Source organism: Odocoileus virginianus, chromosome 7 (assembly GCF_023699985.2).
Source record: "Odocoileus virginianus isolate 20LAN1187 ecotype Illinois chromosome 7, Ovbor_1.2, whole genome shotgun sequence".
Taxonomy (NCBI): Eukaryota; Metazoa; Chordata; class Mammalia; order Artiodactyla; family Cervidae; genus Odocoileus; species Odocoileus virginianus.
In genome coordinates, this window is record NC_069680.1 from 6,512,344 (window position 1) to 6,528,327 (window position 15,984).

Here is a 15,984-nt window from a genome sequence, read left to right on the forward strand (position 1 = left end):
AGTTAATATTTGGCTTTCTGCACTGGGATGTTGGAGCACTGTAGCTCTTGGGGACTTGAATATAGAGTTGAATAGTGTAAGAAGTTCATCCTGTGTACCTCTTTCTTCTTTCTCGAGTCCCTTGTTTTTAAATATGCATATCCCCTTGTTGCTGTTGCGGTGGATGGAGGGGAGGAGCAGAAAACCTGCTCTGACCCGATTTGGCAGAAGGTCCACTCTGGCTGTCTCTCCGTTTCCTTTCTTAGACCCGATTGCTACTTTTCTTTGGGCTTTAAGTTACCTTTTCACATCAGTTTTTAATTACACAAAAATAACAATGGCTCATAACAATGGTAAGTAACAGAGAAATACAAAAATACTTAAAGGAAAAATTGAAAGTTTGTGGTTTAGTGTGTATTTTTGGTGGCTTTTCTGCTTATGCTGCATATTTATAGATACAGTAATATAACTCCTATGTATAAACTTATATACACATAAAATACATGAAATTGTTGGTATGGGTAGCATTCTTTGTTTTCTTTCATTTTTTAAAAAATTTTATTGGAGTATGTAATTTTATTGAATTTACAATATTGTGTTAGTTTCAGGTGTATAGCAGAGCAAATCAGTTATACATATAACCACTATTTTTTAGACTCTTTTGCCCATGTGAGCCATTAGAGTATAATGGATACTTTACATGTAGTATTTTAACAATATGCACTTTTTAAAAATCTTCATATATTGTAGGCTTCTTTTCATATGGCATGTATGCCGTGTGATTTTTTTTAATGCCTGTATGTTATTGCTTTAGATGATAAGTTATTTAACCACCCCTCCATTAATGAACATACATTGTGTCCAAGCACAGCATTTTCACACTGTGCTATAGAGACCATTGTTGCACTTATTTCTGTCTGCAGTCTGCTAGATTCCTAGAAGTGAAATTGGGGTTATGGGGTTATAATGTGTGGACATTTGGAATTCGGAGCCAAGAGTGCCAAGTTGCTTACCAACACGGTTATATCAGTTCACATTCCCATTAGTAGGGCTTACTTCCCCACACACGTGAGTATCATTTCTTCACCTGCACTTTCTGCTTATCCTTGAAGATGTGTCTTCTGATTCTTAACACAGACTCCTGGAAAACATTTCGGTTTACTTCCTCAAAGGCCTAGAGGTCTCCTCCTGGTCTGCAGACTGGTTGCTCCCTTTGCTGTGGAGCAGGATTCACTAAGGGCAGTGAGCCTGTAGCCAGAGGAGGGTAGAAATACCTGCCCATCTGCTAAAAGAAATGGTTTGTGGTCCCCTTGAGAATGTCAGGCAGGTGGCCTGGAACTGTTGGCTAGTTGCCGTGAGGCAGACAAGTTTAATTTCAAGCCGAAACTACCACCCTTCCATGGTGGTATCCCAGAAGAAGAGATGCTTAAAACTGGCATTGTTGAAGAGTGCAGACTCTAGAGCCAGATTACTTCCATATAACCTTGGGCTAATTAGTTAACTCAGTATCCTCATCTGTAAAATGGGATATTAGCACCTAGCCTATAGGCAGTACCTGCCACATAGTAATTACTGGGCAAATGTTAACCTTTGTTGTTATTATTAATTATTTTAGCTCTGGTGAACATTAAGCCTTCTCCATTCCCTTACTGACCCAAGACTTATTTTCGGTGGAGGGATTTAAGAATACATTTTGGTTTACTCCTTGTCTAGAATGAACATGAATCACTTTACATATCATCCCCCTTGGCAATCAGGTGAGAGGTATTTTTTCAGCAATTTTATTTTGGACAGGAAAGTAGGACTTACGGGTGGGTATGATTAAGGAGGAGACAGCACCATGGCTTTTACGAGTGCAGGGTCTGCCATTTGTACAGGGGGCCATGATTAGGGATGTATTTGACCCCACAGCCATCCGGGGTGAGCCGCTCTTCTGTGCCCATGTTTTCATCCTCGTTAAACTTAGTAAATCCCCACTTCTTGGAGATGTAGATCTTCTGATGGCCAGGGAGCTTGAACTTAGCCCCGAGGAGGACTTCAGTCACATACTCCTTGTCCTGCTGCTTGGTGTGGATAGACATAATTTGACCAATGTGGACCCTGACCATTGTGCCCTTTGGAAGGCCACTGGGGCCTTCCAAAGACACTGAGCCTACTGGTCTGGAACCTTGATTGGGGACAGCATGCCAGTCTTGAAGGTCCTGGAAAGGGCTGTCCCCAGGATCCTTTTGAGCAACCTGCACAGGCACCAGGCTGCATACACTACCGAGGAGGCTGCTGTTTGCAGCCATTGCACCAGGCTCCCGTGATCAACTTGCTTGCTGCTGCTGCTAAGTCTCTTTAGTCATATCCGATTCTGTACGACCCCATAGACGGCAGCCCACCAGGCTCCTCCATTCCTGGGATTTTCCAGGCAAGAACACTGGTCTGGGTTGCCATTTCCGTTTCCAATGATCAGCTTAATTGGCTGCAAAACAATTGGTTTCTAATAATAAAGTGTAAAATTATTTATTTTTAGAGCAGGTAAGTTAGGATATATGCTATTCTGATATACACACCATTGTACCCTCTTGAGCGAGGAAAAGAGGGGGGGGTTTTGGATCATGGTTCGTTCTGTCCACAGCACCGCCACTTGCAGATCTGCCTGCTCAGCTCACAATGTACTGTACTGAGTTGAGGGGCTCCCTGAGGCTTCTTGACACCAGTCCCCAACCTCCGTTTGGTACTTCCTGTTCTGAGTTGAGAATGCTTTCTGAGGCTTGCTTTTATTTTATTTTTGTAATACAGCTTTTGTTGTTGTCGTTTAGTCGCTCAGTCACGTCCAACTCTTTACGACCCCATGGACTGCAGGATGCCAGACCTAATACAGCTTTTTTTTTTTTTTTTTTACCAAAAGCTACAAGTTTATTAACATAGTATATTCTAACATATATCAGTTTCAAGTGGGTCTTTTTCAATCTCAAATAAGAAATCACAATATTCAGCATTTAAAGAAAAAGTGGTAGTCATTCATGGGTTTTAGTCCAAAGTGAAAATGCAGAAAACGTTTACTTTGGTGGATCTGTGTTGATGCCATATTTCTCCTTAAGAAGCTTCAACTGTTCTTCCTTCTTCTTTGTGTCCATCTTCTGAAATGCCCTGTTGGCATTATAGTACAAAACCACAAGGTATCTGTTACAAACATTGAATCCCGACAGGTGATCACATGCATTCTTGGCATCAAAGATGTCTTCATAGACCACATAAGCTGTTCCTCTAGTTTCAGGTGTGTTCCCCACTCTGATTTGACGAATAGGTCCATATTTCCCAAATATATCATACATTTCTTCAGCTGTGATTTTGTAAGGCAAATTTCTTATATATAAAATCTGATTTACTTCTGGTGGAAGTCGAATGTTCGCCCTCTTGGCCGCTTGCATCGCCATCTTGGCGGACTGATGAAGTTACTGCAGCAAACACTTGAATTCCTCCGCAAACACTTGAATTCCTCTGCACTCCTGGGAGCTCGCTCACTTTTCCCCAATACAGCTTTATTGAGATATAATTCACATACCATACAATTCACTCTTTTGGAATATACAATTCAGTGAGTTCTAGTATATTCACAAGTTTGGGCCACCATCACCACTATCTAATTTCAGAACATTTTCATCGATCACAAAAGAAGTGCTGTTATCAGCAGTCATTCCCACCCCTCCTTCCAAGATCCCCCAAATCCCTGGCAACCACTAATTGACTTTCTGTCTCTGTGGACTTGTCATTCTGATCAATTCATGTAAATGGACTCATACACCATGTGTTATCTTATGACTGGCTTCTTTCACTTAGCATTGTGTTTTCAAGGTTCATCCATGTTGTAACATGTCAGTAAGTCACTCCTTTTTAAAAAATTTTTATTGGAGTATAGTTGATTTACAGTGTTGTGTTCCTCCGTGCACGTGTGCTTAGTTGCCCAGTTGTGACTGACTCTTTGTGACCCCATGGACTGTACCCTGCCAGGCTCCTCTGTCTATGTCATTTTTTCTAGGCGAGAGTACTGGAGTGGGTTGCCATTTCCTTGTCCAGGGGAGCTTCCCGATCCAGGGATTGAACCCATGTCTTCTGCATTGCGGATGGATTCGTTCCTGCTGAGCCATCAGGGAAGCTGGTGTTCATTTCTGTTGTACAGCAAAGCAGATCAGTTACATGCATACCTATATCCACTCCTTTTTTAGATTTTTCTTCCCATATAGGTCATTACAGAATTTAGAGACAATTTCCCTGTACTATACAGTAGGTCCTTACTAGTTATCTATTTTATATACAGTAGTGTGTATATGCCAATCCTAATCTTCCAGTGTATTTCCTGCTGGTAACCATAAGTTTGTTTTCTGCATCTCTGACTATTTCTGTTTTGCAAATAAGTTCATTTGTACTGATTTTTTAGATTCTGCATATAAATAATATATGATATTTGTCTCTGACTTCACTCAGTATGACGATCTCTAGGTCCATCTCTGTTGCTGCCATATGTCATTCCTTTTTTATGGCCAATTAATATTCCATTGTGTGTATGTAACACATTTAGTTCTTAACTGATGGACATTTGGGCTCTTTCCACTTCGGGGCTATTATAAATAATGCTGCTTTGAACATGAATATACAAGTTTTGAGTGGACATATGTTTTCTTTCTCTTGGTTATATACCTAGAAATGGAATTGCTAGGTCATATGATCACTCTGTTTAACTTTTGAGGAACTTTTTTCATAGCGACTGCACCATTATATATCCCTACTACCAATTTGTGAGGATTTTAGCTTCTCCACATACTCTTTAACACTGTTGCCTTTTTTTTTTTTTTTTAATAATCATAACCATCCTGGTGGGTGCATCCCATTGTGGTTCTGATTTGTGTTTCCCTAATAACTAGTGATGCTGAGCATCTCTTTGTGTTCTTATTGGCCATTTGCATATATTCTTTGGAGAAATGCCTGTTCAATCCTTTGCTTACTTTAAAATAAGCAGTCTTATCTGACTGAAGGGACAGCAGTCTTCTCATGGAATCCCAGTGAGTGACTGCTCAAGGAGAGATTTTCGTTTAAAACCAGACTTTGTTAGGGTTCTGGCGCTCTAAACCTAGCCATGCTACCTCTGATTCTCGTGACCCAGGGCCAATTATTTTAGCTCGCCTAGTCATTTTTGCTGTAAGAGGCCCACAGAGTCTACCTTCTCTTAGTCAGAGTCTTCTACCATCTCTTGTGGAGATTCATGATGCATGTGTTCTACAGTTAAGCCTCTGAAGAATCCCACAGTTAACACTTATCAGATATCATTATCTAATATCTTATCAGATAAATGGTTTGCAAATATTTTTTCCTGTTCTCTGTTGATTTTTTCCTACTTTGTTGATGGTGTCCTTTAAAATACAGCTGTTTTTAATTTTGATCAATGTCACTTTATGTTCTTCTTTTGTTACTCAAGCTGTTGATGTTCCATAGTTCTTTTAGGGCTTTCTAAAACTTAATATTATTTAGGGTAAAAAATGGACATTATTCAGAATAAGATCCTTTATTTTACTATGGAGCATTTTAAACATTTGCAAAAATAACGCTAAAGAGAATGGTATAATACAATGAAGTACCTACGTACCTACCCCCTAACTTCAGCAGTTTAGCATTTTGGCCAGTCTTGTTTTTATATCTACTTTAACTTCCATTCATCCCCACTGCAATTATTTTGAAGCATTTTGCAGACTTCCTATCGTCTCAACCATAAATAGTTCCATTTGAATCTCTAAAAGATAAAAGGACTTTGTTCCAGAACATAACCGCTCTCCCATAGCACAGCCTAAAAACTTGACAATAATTCCTTAACATTACAGGAGAGGATCTTGCATGTGAAAATGTAATTTGGATCAAGAGGTAAAAATCCAATTAGAAAATTCAGCTAATTATGATAGTTCTTCTGTTTTCATAAGGAATTATCCAGAAGAGTTACACCACTTTAAAAAAGTGACACCCTTCAGTCCTATGGGTATCAAAAAGTGCTCTTCCAACCACAGGTTTTTCTTTGTTTATTTGAACAGCTCTAGTGGTGAAGTTTTAATCATGGCAGTCCTCTCCTTTATCCCTCTGAAATCTTTGTCTTTTTTTTAGGGGGTGGGGGACACACACATCCATTTCTAGCCTCTGCTCAGTATATAAAGTGAAAGATTAACTTTTGATTAACTTTTGCCCTCAATTTCTAGTGTAGGGAGAGGTTTTGGGAAAATCCTGTTCAGAGATTGCCCAGAGGTTCAGAGAAACACGGGGAATTGAGGAGACTAGCCCACATGGCTTGTCTTTCAGCTGTCCAGGGCACAGTGTCTCCCATCCAGAGCCTGACTTGACTACACCTGCCCTCAGAGTACAGTATGGGGGTGGTTCACGACTGATGAGCAGAGATGGAAAATAGAATTTGGAGGCTGAAAGATGCGATAAGATAATGTTTCTATGAACAGATATTCAATAAGAAAGGCTGTGCTGTTTGAAGTATAGGAGGCTTAGGGTTAAACAAGCTGCTTAACTGTGGGACCCTTCAGAGGCTTAACTGTAAAGCATATGCACCGTGAATCTCTAAAAGAGACCGTAAATTTCTTCAACCATGTGAGCATCTTATCACAGAAATGGCTGCCTTGGAGCAGTCTCTGGGTGATGCTGATAGATGTAGTGAAGGCTCAGAGAGGTGAAGTAACTGGCCCAGGGTCATGAGAATGAGTGGAGTGCCAGAGCCCTGACAGAGTCTAGCTTGCAGGGAAATCTGCCTGTAGGCGGTCACTCACTGGGATTCTAAGGGAAGATCTCTGCCTCTTCAGTTAGAAACCGTCGGTCTAGCCATAAGTCACCTAGCATTTTCAGACCTTCGGTGTACTGTTTGGCAAGTGGGAGTGGTAATAACTGCCTGGCTCAATCATCAGCTGATGTAAGGAACAACGAAAAGAGATGTGAAAGTAGTTTATAAACCTTGAATTCTTTGCAAGGATGATGCTTTATTGTGTCTCTCACTGGTCAGTGCCTCCTTGTCTGTAATACTGAGCACACCTTGCCAAAGATATGCATCTTGAGCAGAGTGAAGGACTTTGGAACAGTGAATATAAAATAGGATATTGGTACCTGCTGCCTTTTTTCCCCGAGAGGTACAGTAGCCTGCATGGACTTCTTGCTGTGATGGGATGCTTTCTCAAAGGCCCTGCCAGCATTTTCTCCCCTAGACATTAGGCATACAGAGTAGGGTCTGCCTGCCCACCTTTGCTTTGCTCTCATGCTTTCTTCATGATTTGGACCCATGGTCGAAGTGTCTTTGAAGTCGGTTTACATACTGCTGTTATCCTGTGTTGCTTCATCCTTTGTGGCCCGGGAATCCATAGGGTTCAGGTGTGGCCCGTGGTTGGCCATAATGTGATGAAAGGTCCAGCATCCTTGGAATCTGGTGTGATTCCCTCTCCAGTTTCACCACCTTCAGTCATCATCTTACTTGGGGTGTGGACATGCATGTTCCAGAAGTTTCCGCACTCCCTACAACTTCTGGGAAGAATAAGTTGTCTTAAAGTTTTCTGCTGGTGTTTTTGACCATGAAATCTTAGACCTGAATGAAGTATGGTTACCGAAGGAAGGAGGAGGTAATATTTGATTTACATAAGATCCAGGAAATGAGAAAAGGCTTGGTGCCAGGAGCTGTGTTTCCAGCTAGGCTTTATTAAGTCTCATAGTCCTTTAAGCAGAAAAGGTGACTTCCAGGTCTTCCTAATAGAATTTCTGGTGAATGGGAGACAAAACCAGGACCCACTTCATCCCATTCCCCATAACTGAAAAACTATTACTGGGGTGTTCAGTCATGTCCCAGCTGTACCTTGAGGAAGGGAATTTGGCTTTTGAGATAGCTTAAGTGCTTTAAATTCCTCAGCTGAGAAAATTGGAGGTGGATAGCCAGGTTTCCCAATCCCTCCATCAAGCTCAGAGTATGAGCTCAAAGTACCATCCAGGTGCTCTCCTTATCTCTCAGCTGTTTTTCAGATTTCTGTGACCAGGAAAAAGTCACCTGCCCTAATGTTTGGGGTTTAGCTTCATTTTTACCATTTTCTCTGTAGTTGTCAATTCCCTCATCCATGTGACCATCTTTTCTTGAAGGCCTGCTTTGTGCGATGCATTGCTTGGTACTGTGAGGGACACAGAAATGAAAGTTACGTACCTTGCCCTTTAGTTGCTTATACTATACAAGAAGAGATAGGCCTGAGAATAAATGACTTTGCTGACACATAGACAAGGGAGTGGATCTTCTTATAAAGCACAACCAAGATCTCACATTGGAGAGTCTGCACACTTGCTCCTATGACTTTGCACCCAGAGAGCCCAGAGCACCCAGAATCCCTGAATCTGCAGGGATTCAGTTGAGGTATCTTGAATAAAATGACATGATGTTGGACCTTCCAGGGGCCTGCCACCATTTCACCAAAAGTGGGTTGAGTCTCTCTTTGTCCTGCCCCTAAGTGGAAGCTGAAATCAGATTTAGTGGAGGCCTTGAAGACCAATTTCCCTAAATGGAGTTCTCTTTGCAGGTCCACGTGTGTGTGTGTATCATGTGTTTGGTGTGACCTAGGTCCCCCCTTTTTTCTTATTCTGATCTTTGGTTTAGAGAGCAGTTTGTGAGGAGACATGAAATCTTTCTGGGGACAGCCTTGAGTTGTAGCTTGCTGATTGTCATGTAATTCTTGGCTACTTGCCAGTTTGGTTGAGGTTGAACTGTTTTCAGGGCAGGAAGCGTGAACCTAGCATTTTGGTATAAAACAAACAAGGCTGCTGTTGTACTTGATAAATCTAAAACTGTAGACCCAGCAGCAGCTCATTAACCATCAGTGACAGCTCCTGGTTAGTGGTGAATTTCAGAGACCCCTGGACTCTCCAGAGAGGGCAGTAAATATTTATCCACGAAGGTAATAAATACCAACAGAGTGATTGATTGTCAACAAAAAAGGATTTTCTTGTTAAGGGGCAGATAAGCAGGAGGCAGAAACCTTAGGACGCTGTTGTAAACCAGTTTCAGCTTCTGCTACTTTGACCTCTCTATTTAAAAGATTAAGGCTGTACCATTGCATGGATCTCTTCCTTGCACCTCCCACATCCCCCCACAAAATCAGATTCAAGATTTATCATATTTTAGGAGTAAATATAATTAAACAGCAAGAGAACCTAAGATACTTAACAGAAGTTCCTGCCCTTGACATTTATAGTGCTACCATAGTCATCAGAAAGAAAAAATATGCCACTTACAGATACTCAGTAAACAAGCACATATTTGCTGGCCTCTGCACTGTACCCCCAGCTGATCTTTGCTTCATCTTCAGCCTTTTTGAATGCCCCATGTGTTCTTGTTTTCATGCTTTTGGTCATATTTGGCCTTGCTTAGCGCTTTCACCTTCTCCCCCAAACCCTACTTTTTTTTTTAGTTAGCCATCTCACGGTGACACTTTCTTTAGCCAGTCTGTCCCTCAACAGCTTCCTTTCTTCAAGCTTGTCTTAGACTTCTGGCTCTGCTCCTTCCCTCACTTTTATTATAGGGTGCCATTTGTTTCTGTCTGAGGTCTTTTCTCCCTCACTGTGTAATTGAGTAAGTCACTCTTTCAGGGCAAGGCCAGTTCATCCAGTAGCGCATCTTTCTCATCCTCGTGGTCTATCTTGATGGCTGGACATGACTGTGACTATCATGTCACAGAAGGGGGAAGTGACAGGTATAATATCAAAACACTGTGTCCATGCATGTTCAGCTATTTTGTCCAATCACACAGGTTTGGCTGAAATGCTGGCTCCAACTGCCTACTAGGTGTGTGTTTTTGAATGAGTTACCTAACTACATTGAAGCACCTGTTTTTCATCTGTAAAATATGAGATAGCAACATGGGTTCGGGTTCTCCCTCTCTGAAATATATCATCTGATGTTTAACAAGTGATTGTGTACTGCAGTTGAGGGCTGTTTACCCAGCCGACTTCTGGGAAGACTCAGGAAAGTAGTAGGAGAGCATCCCTGGGTTTTCACGGAGGCCTTGTGGAAGAAACAAGCCCTGTGCCTTGTTGAACTCCTTGTCCCTGTCGGAACCTAGGAGAGGTGTGTTACATTGCCTCGGCAGGCTTGCTGCTTGTGTGCCTTTGTCCAGCCCCAGGACACAGATAAGTTAGTATTCTTGGTTTCTGGCAGCTGAGCAGTCCTTAACATTTCTACTTGGCAAGGTTCTGCAAATCTTTGTTCTGGGTTTGGAATTTGTCCCATGGCATTCCCCAAAATAATTACTTCAGGATCCTTTTATTGATGTCCAGCCTCACATTCGTGACAGGACATCTTGGTTTGACTTTGATTGTGGCGATCCTGTCAATCTGAGGTTTGGGTTAGTATTCATTTCTGCATTTTTTTGAGTCAGAACTCGAAGGCATTTAAATGTGCTTGTGCACAGCCTGAGAGTGATAAGAAAGGTCTTTTTATTTTTATCTTAGATGTTCTGTGTCTGCATCGCAGCCTCTATTCAAAGTGCCTGGAAATAAAAGGCTTTAGGTCTGGAGATTACCTCCTGCCCTGGAAGCTGGCAGTTGTTACCCTGTTCTGACAAAACTCTCTTTCTTCAGATTCCTTGATTGCGAAATGAGAAACGCAGAGCCCTCAGCCCTAATCTCCTTTAGCCTCTGCTGGCCAATGAACGCTTCACCAGGTTACCTGAGATCCAAGGCATGGAAGACCTTCCATGCCACCTTGCTCCTTGTGTGGGGACCGGTTGCATGTTGGGAACTTTTGAGAACTTTAGGACTGTCCTAGTCTTTTACCTCATGGAGCTCAGGCCCCAAAGTCAGTCAGAATGGGAGGCCCTGACCCCATCCTTGGGGACACTACTGTCAGAGCCAGTGTTAAGTGACAGTCTTACAGACAGGGTTCCAGAGCACTGACTAGGGACACGAGTGTCTGCTTAGCGTTTAGCTGACCCTCAGTTCTGGCTTTTGCTTTACTGGTAACTTCTGGTCTAATAGCATGACTCCTGTATTATTGTAAAGGAAAGAGTCTTTGGAGCCAGAGACGTCATTGAGATCCTTGCTGTTACTCTGCCTGCTATGTGACCTTGGGCAGGTCTCCATATGCCTCAGTTTCTACATCTGAGCAGTGAGGATATTAATACCTACATGATGGGATCATGAGATGTTGGTTAAATGAAAGTTCTTAACATAAAGGCTGGTTTCATTGTCAGTACTAGCAAATAACTTATCTCTCCCTGCCTCTTTCCCAGAATTTTTTTTTAAATATTTATTTTAAAAGTTTTATTTATTTAGTTTTGGCTGTGCTGGGTCTTGGTTGCTGTGCAGGCATTCTGTAGTTGCAGTGAGCAGGAGCTGTTCTCTAGCTGCAGTGCATGAGCTTCTCATTGAGGTAACTTCTCTTATTGATGAGCACAAGCTTTTAGCATGCAGACCTCAGTAGTGGCAGCTCATGGGTTCAGTGTTTGTGGCCCCCAGGCTCGAGAGCACCGGCTCGGTAGTTGTGGTGCACAGGCTTAGTTGCCCCTTTGCATGTGGAATCTTCTGGAACAGGGATCGAACCTGTGTCTCCTGCATTGACAGGTGGATTCTTTACCACTGAACAACCAGGGAAGCCCTTTCTCATAATTTAAAGATTTTAAATGCATAGGCTGCCTAGGAAATGTTGCCAAAAGATTCTTAAATCAACTATAGTGAAGGAGTGAATTTCACTAGCTATGAACATATGTTGCAGTGAGTGAGTGAAAGTCGCTCAGTCGTGTCCAACTCTTCGTGACCCCATGGGCTATACAGTCCATGGAATTCTCCAGGTCAGAATACTGGAGTGGGTAGCCGTTTCCCTTCTCCAGGGTATCCTCCCAACCCAGGGCTTGAACTCAGGTCTCCCACATTGCTGGTGGATTCTTCACCAGCTGAGCCACAAGGGAAGCCAAAGAAGACTGGAGTGAGTAGCCTATTCCTCCTCCAGTGGATCTTCCCGACCCATGAATTGAACCAGGGTCTCCTGCATTGCAGGCGGATTCTTTACCAACTGAGCTATCAGGGAAGTATAGCTGTTGCAGTATGTCTTCTTTAATAAATTAATCCAAAGTGTTTCAACATTACTTTGTCACGACTCGGGGCCATAAACAATTATTAAACTAGAACATTTTGACAGCATAATCCTGGTCAGTTCTGGTTTAAGTGTGATTTGCAGCATGCAGGGCCTTAGTTCCCTGACCAGGGATGGAACCCATACCCCTTGCAGTGGAAGCACAGAATCCTAACCACTGGACCACCAGAGAATTCCCTCTCCCCCCCTTTTTTAAGTTGATGAGTTCAGCATTGAATCAAATTCTAAATTGTGTTAGGGAGATGACTAAAATGGATTTGACTTAGCTTTGGTCCACCATGTATGATCACTTATATAAAAGAATCTTTTTTTCAGACTAGTAGAAACTATTGATTATCATTTTGCCTCTTAAATCCCCAAATTGACTACTTTGTCCCTGGGTTGTGGTAATATTGGTAAGTCATGGCAAAGAGTGAACTTGCCTTCCTGGGAGTGCCTGCATTTGCCATTTCAGCTGCTCCTTCTCCTCATCCCCCAGATTTTAGAGCTCAGTGAGGGTTGGTCAGGGACTAGGGGCAGGGAAAAGTAGATCCGTGAGGAAGATGCCATTCTCAGTGGTCACTGTTAGAGTGTATGATGTTGTTTTCATTTTAGTGCTGCCTTGTACACAGAATCTTATCATCTTGTAAGAAGATAAAAGTTGACAAATGCTGATTAGAAGCACTGTGTTGAGTAGCATCCTTAAAAGAATGATTTATTAGGTTGCAAGGAATTGGGAAACCTGTGTTGCAATTTTGATCATTTAGATTGAACTTTGACAAAATTATCTTTGGATTTCTAGTAATCTTGTTGCAGTTCCACTTAATCAGAGATGACTGCTGATAAATATTATTTAGTTGTGGAAAGTTTCCTTTGTCCACTAGAGCAAGGCTTCTTGACTGTCTCGCTCACAGAGGCACCTCCAGCTCCTGCACCAGTGCCTGGCATACTGTGGGCGTTCAGGAGGTATGGATGAATGGATGAATAGTACACTTACGCCGTGTGCTCTTTCCACAGAGCTGTGCTTGTCACGCTGTCTTGTCAGTTAGGTTCAGAGCAGAGTTGCCCAGAAGGGGCTGAGGATGCCTTTTTCACCAGTTTTATTGTCAGAGTTAATAATACTGGGTGTGTTTGGGGATGGTCTACGTTTGAGGAAATGAAAAGAGTGTGTGGAAAGCTGTCTCTTCTCTCTCACCCAGAGGGATGTGTCTCAATGTCCAGGCCTGCCTGACTGGCAGTTCAGCCTATATGTGAGAGTAGAAACAGGACATGGGCTAGACTAGATGACTGCGTCTTAAGGGTACATATTCGCTGAAGAATGGCTTCCTAGTCCCCAAACACCTGCAGTGGCAGAAGCCACTTCACCCCCCTTCCTTTCTCTATAGCAATGAGGCTGCTAGTCATTTCTTTGTGAGCCTCCAGGAAATGGCCCAGCTGGCTTGGCTTATTCATTTCCTTGTCAGGAAAGTCGATGTGACCTTGACCGTCAGTGGGAGACCTGTAGCAAGTACACTGTGTGTCTGGCTGGATTCGCTAATGATTGAAAAGTACTTTTGGCAAGTCACCTTGCTGTAAGTGTTATGTGCTGCTAATTTATTGTCCTCAGTAGAGATGAAAGATAATTTGCAAGAATCATTTCTGATTTACCTGGGTCTGCCCAGCACAGTGTCAGTCCCACGGGGGCCTTCGCTGAGTATCACTGAAAGAAAACTTGCAGAAAATAAAAAAATGAGATATACTTGCTTTGAGTGATGGAAATATCATTAATCTGCAGCCTAGGAAGTTATTAGAAAGTAACTTTGGGTTTACAAAGTTCCTCTGAAGATTGTTCTCCTTGTGAGTTGTTTTTCCAAATCCAAACACAGACCCTTGCTACTGTTGTCTTTGCTAAAGGTTTCATGGCTGGAGGGAGGGAGTGTGACCTGCTGTTTAGGGAACACTAGCCGGACAAGAGCTGGCTTACACTGCTGACTGGGAAAAGTCAGGTGGGGACGCCAACCCCGGGGCCTTTGCTTCCTGTACAAAAGCTTGCCTTAAAGAGGCATTTCTCTATAAACTACACTTAGAGAAGAAAGTCTGACAAACCTAAGGTAGTGAACTTTTCAGAAGCAAGAGTCGGTTTAAATATAGAGATCTGCTTCACTGGCAACTTGGAGGCTGCGGTGGGACTTGTTGTACCTTTTGTAAGACAAGTGAGGAAAGATGTTGGCACCTGTACGTGGAGTCTGTTTATGAAACATAAACTCTCCTGTCAGAGCAAGGGCTCGAGAGGTCAGCACCCAAGGTAACGTGTCCTACCTTCGCTGGGAAAGAGGTGCCCCTCCCAGCTCTCTCTGAATTGCATCCATCCCTTGAGAAAGTTGGAACAGCCAGGCGTGGTGCACTGTTGGGCACTGGTTCTGGCAGAGGTGGGAAAATTTCTGTGAAACTGACAGCTTCTGGGCCCCGTTTTCTTAACCAGGGAGGAGAAACAATTCCCTGGGAACTCTTAGAATCCCATCATTATTCAGAGAAATGCAGCTCTTTGCAGTGTTAAAGCCTTGATTTATGTACAGTCCAGCCTGCTCAGAGCCGAGGGGAGCAAAGGGGAGAGGGCAGCGGCCTTGTCCCCGTCTCACTATCGGGTCCAGTCCTAGGTGGGTCCAGGGCTGGACTTCATAGGTTTGCAGCACATCCTTCTCAGTATTCTACAGCAGCTGTCTGGAGTTTTTTTCTGCCGTGCCTGAACTGATGTCATTTCCCCCTTGGCAGACAGCTTCAGCTTTGCTGCGTCTGAGATATGTCACGAGAAGGTGGGGGTGGGTCGGAGCCAGGCAGGGGGGAGAAGCGAGGAGAGCAGGAGGAAGAGTGCCTGCTTGGTCCTAGAACTCTGTTTACTTTTTCTTCTTTGCTAAGGAAGGCCGGGTAACCGGGAACGCTGAGCAGCAGACCCGCCAGGGGAAATGCTCCTTCCAAGACGTTAACTTTCCAAAGCCCTTTGTTCCCAACGTTAGTGTGGACGATGCTCTTGCAGGATGCCTTTCCTTTTGGGTCTTAGACAGGTAATGGAACCGGTGGTCCGGGGATTGGGTTCGGAAAGGGAAGAGGGTGGGAGCTTACTTATCGCACTACTGCTTTGGGTGGAGGGAGCCTTTTAGAAAATGTCTTGCAGTTACAGTAGGCCAGCTCCCTTACAGAATTTTCCAGGCTTTTCTTCCTGCTTTCTAGTTGCTCCTTACTCCCCTAGTCACCAGGTTCTTAACCCCCCTATATCCCTGAGATCTTGCTGGGGTGTCTGTTCTGGTTTTGCATTAGACACCATAAAACCGTTGCCAAAGCCTTAGTGAGGAAACAGTTGAGGGGTGAGGCCGGGAGGGGGAGAGGCAGAGCAGGATTCCTGATCAAAACCCCTTTTATTCCTTCTCCATTTTGATTGGGTTAGTTAGCAGAGATTTCTTCACAGTTCTCTGCTTCTGAAGAGATTCTGAGTTGGGGTGGGAGCCTTCTTTTCAAGGGAAGGGCTCCTTTTAGAGACTTTCTCCTTTTAAGCCTGTGGTCAGGGCTGTGGGTCTGAGGGACGTCCTGAATGTCTCAGAGGGGTGGGGGTGGGACTGACCACATTTTGGTCTTCCTGATCGATTTTTCAAAGCCAGCAGACCCCCGTGGCAGACACTTGATTACTTTGTGAGCTGCTGTTTGAAGTAGGGTCACTTGAATTATAGCCGGTAACCTAGTGTGGAATGAGAAAACAGTAGCGACCAACTGCGGTCTTCTGAGAACACAGCTGTTGCCAACTATTTGTTCCAGGGCTTCTGAGATCAGGCCACCCCCACCCCCTCTTTGGTCTGCGAGGCATGTCTGTATCGGAATGTGTAGCTGTAATCAGCAGTGGCTGTAAGCGGGGGTAG

The 15,984-nt window shown here is 43.4% G+C and overlaps 1 protein-coding gene and 1 pseudogene across 1 annotated transcript; both read right to left on the reverse strand.

Annotated features, from left to right (window-relative positions):
* Nucleotides 1-2,188: 2,188 nt before the first annotated feature.
* Nucleotides 2,189-2,306, reverse strand: LOC139036115 (small nucleolar RNA SNORA70; annotated as a pseudogene).
* A 542-nt stretch (nt 2,307-2,848) lies between these two features.
* LOC110139798 (splicing factor 3B subunit 6) lies at nt 2,849-3,490 on the reverse strand. Its single transcript, XM_070469843.1, has one exon. The coding sequence runs from the start codon at nt 3,402-3,404 to the stop codon at nt 3,027-3,029; it is 378 nt and encodes a 125-aa protein (XP_070325944.1). The 5' UTR covers nt 3,405-3,490; the 3' UTR covers nt 2,849-3,026.
* Between the last annotated feature and the right edge of the window lie 12,494 nt (nt 3,491-15,984).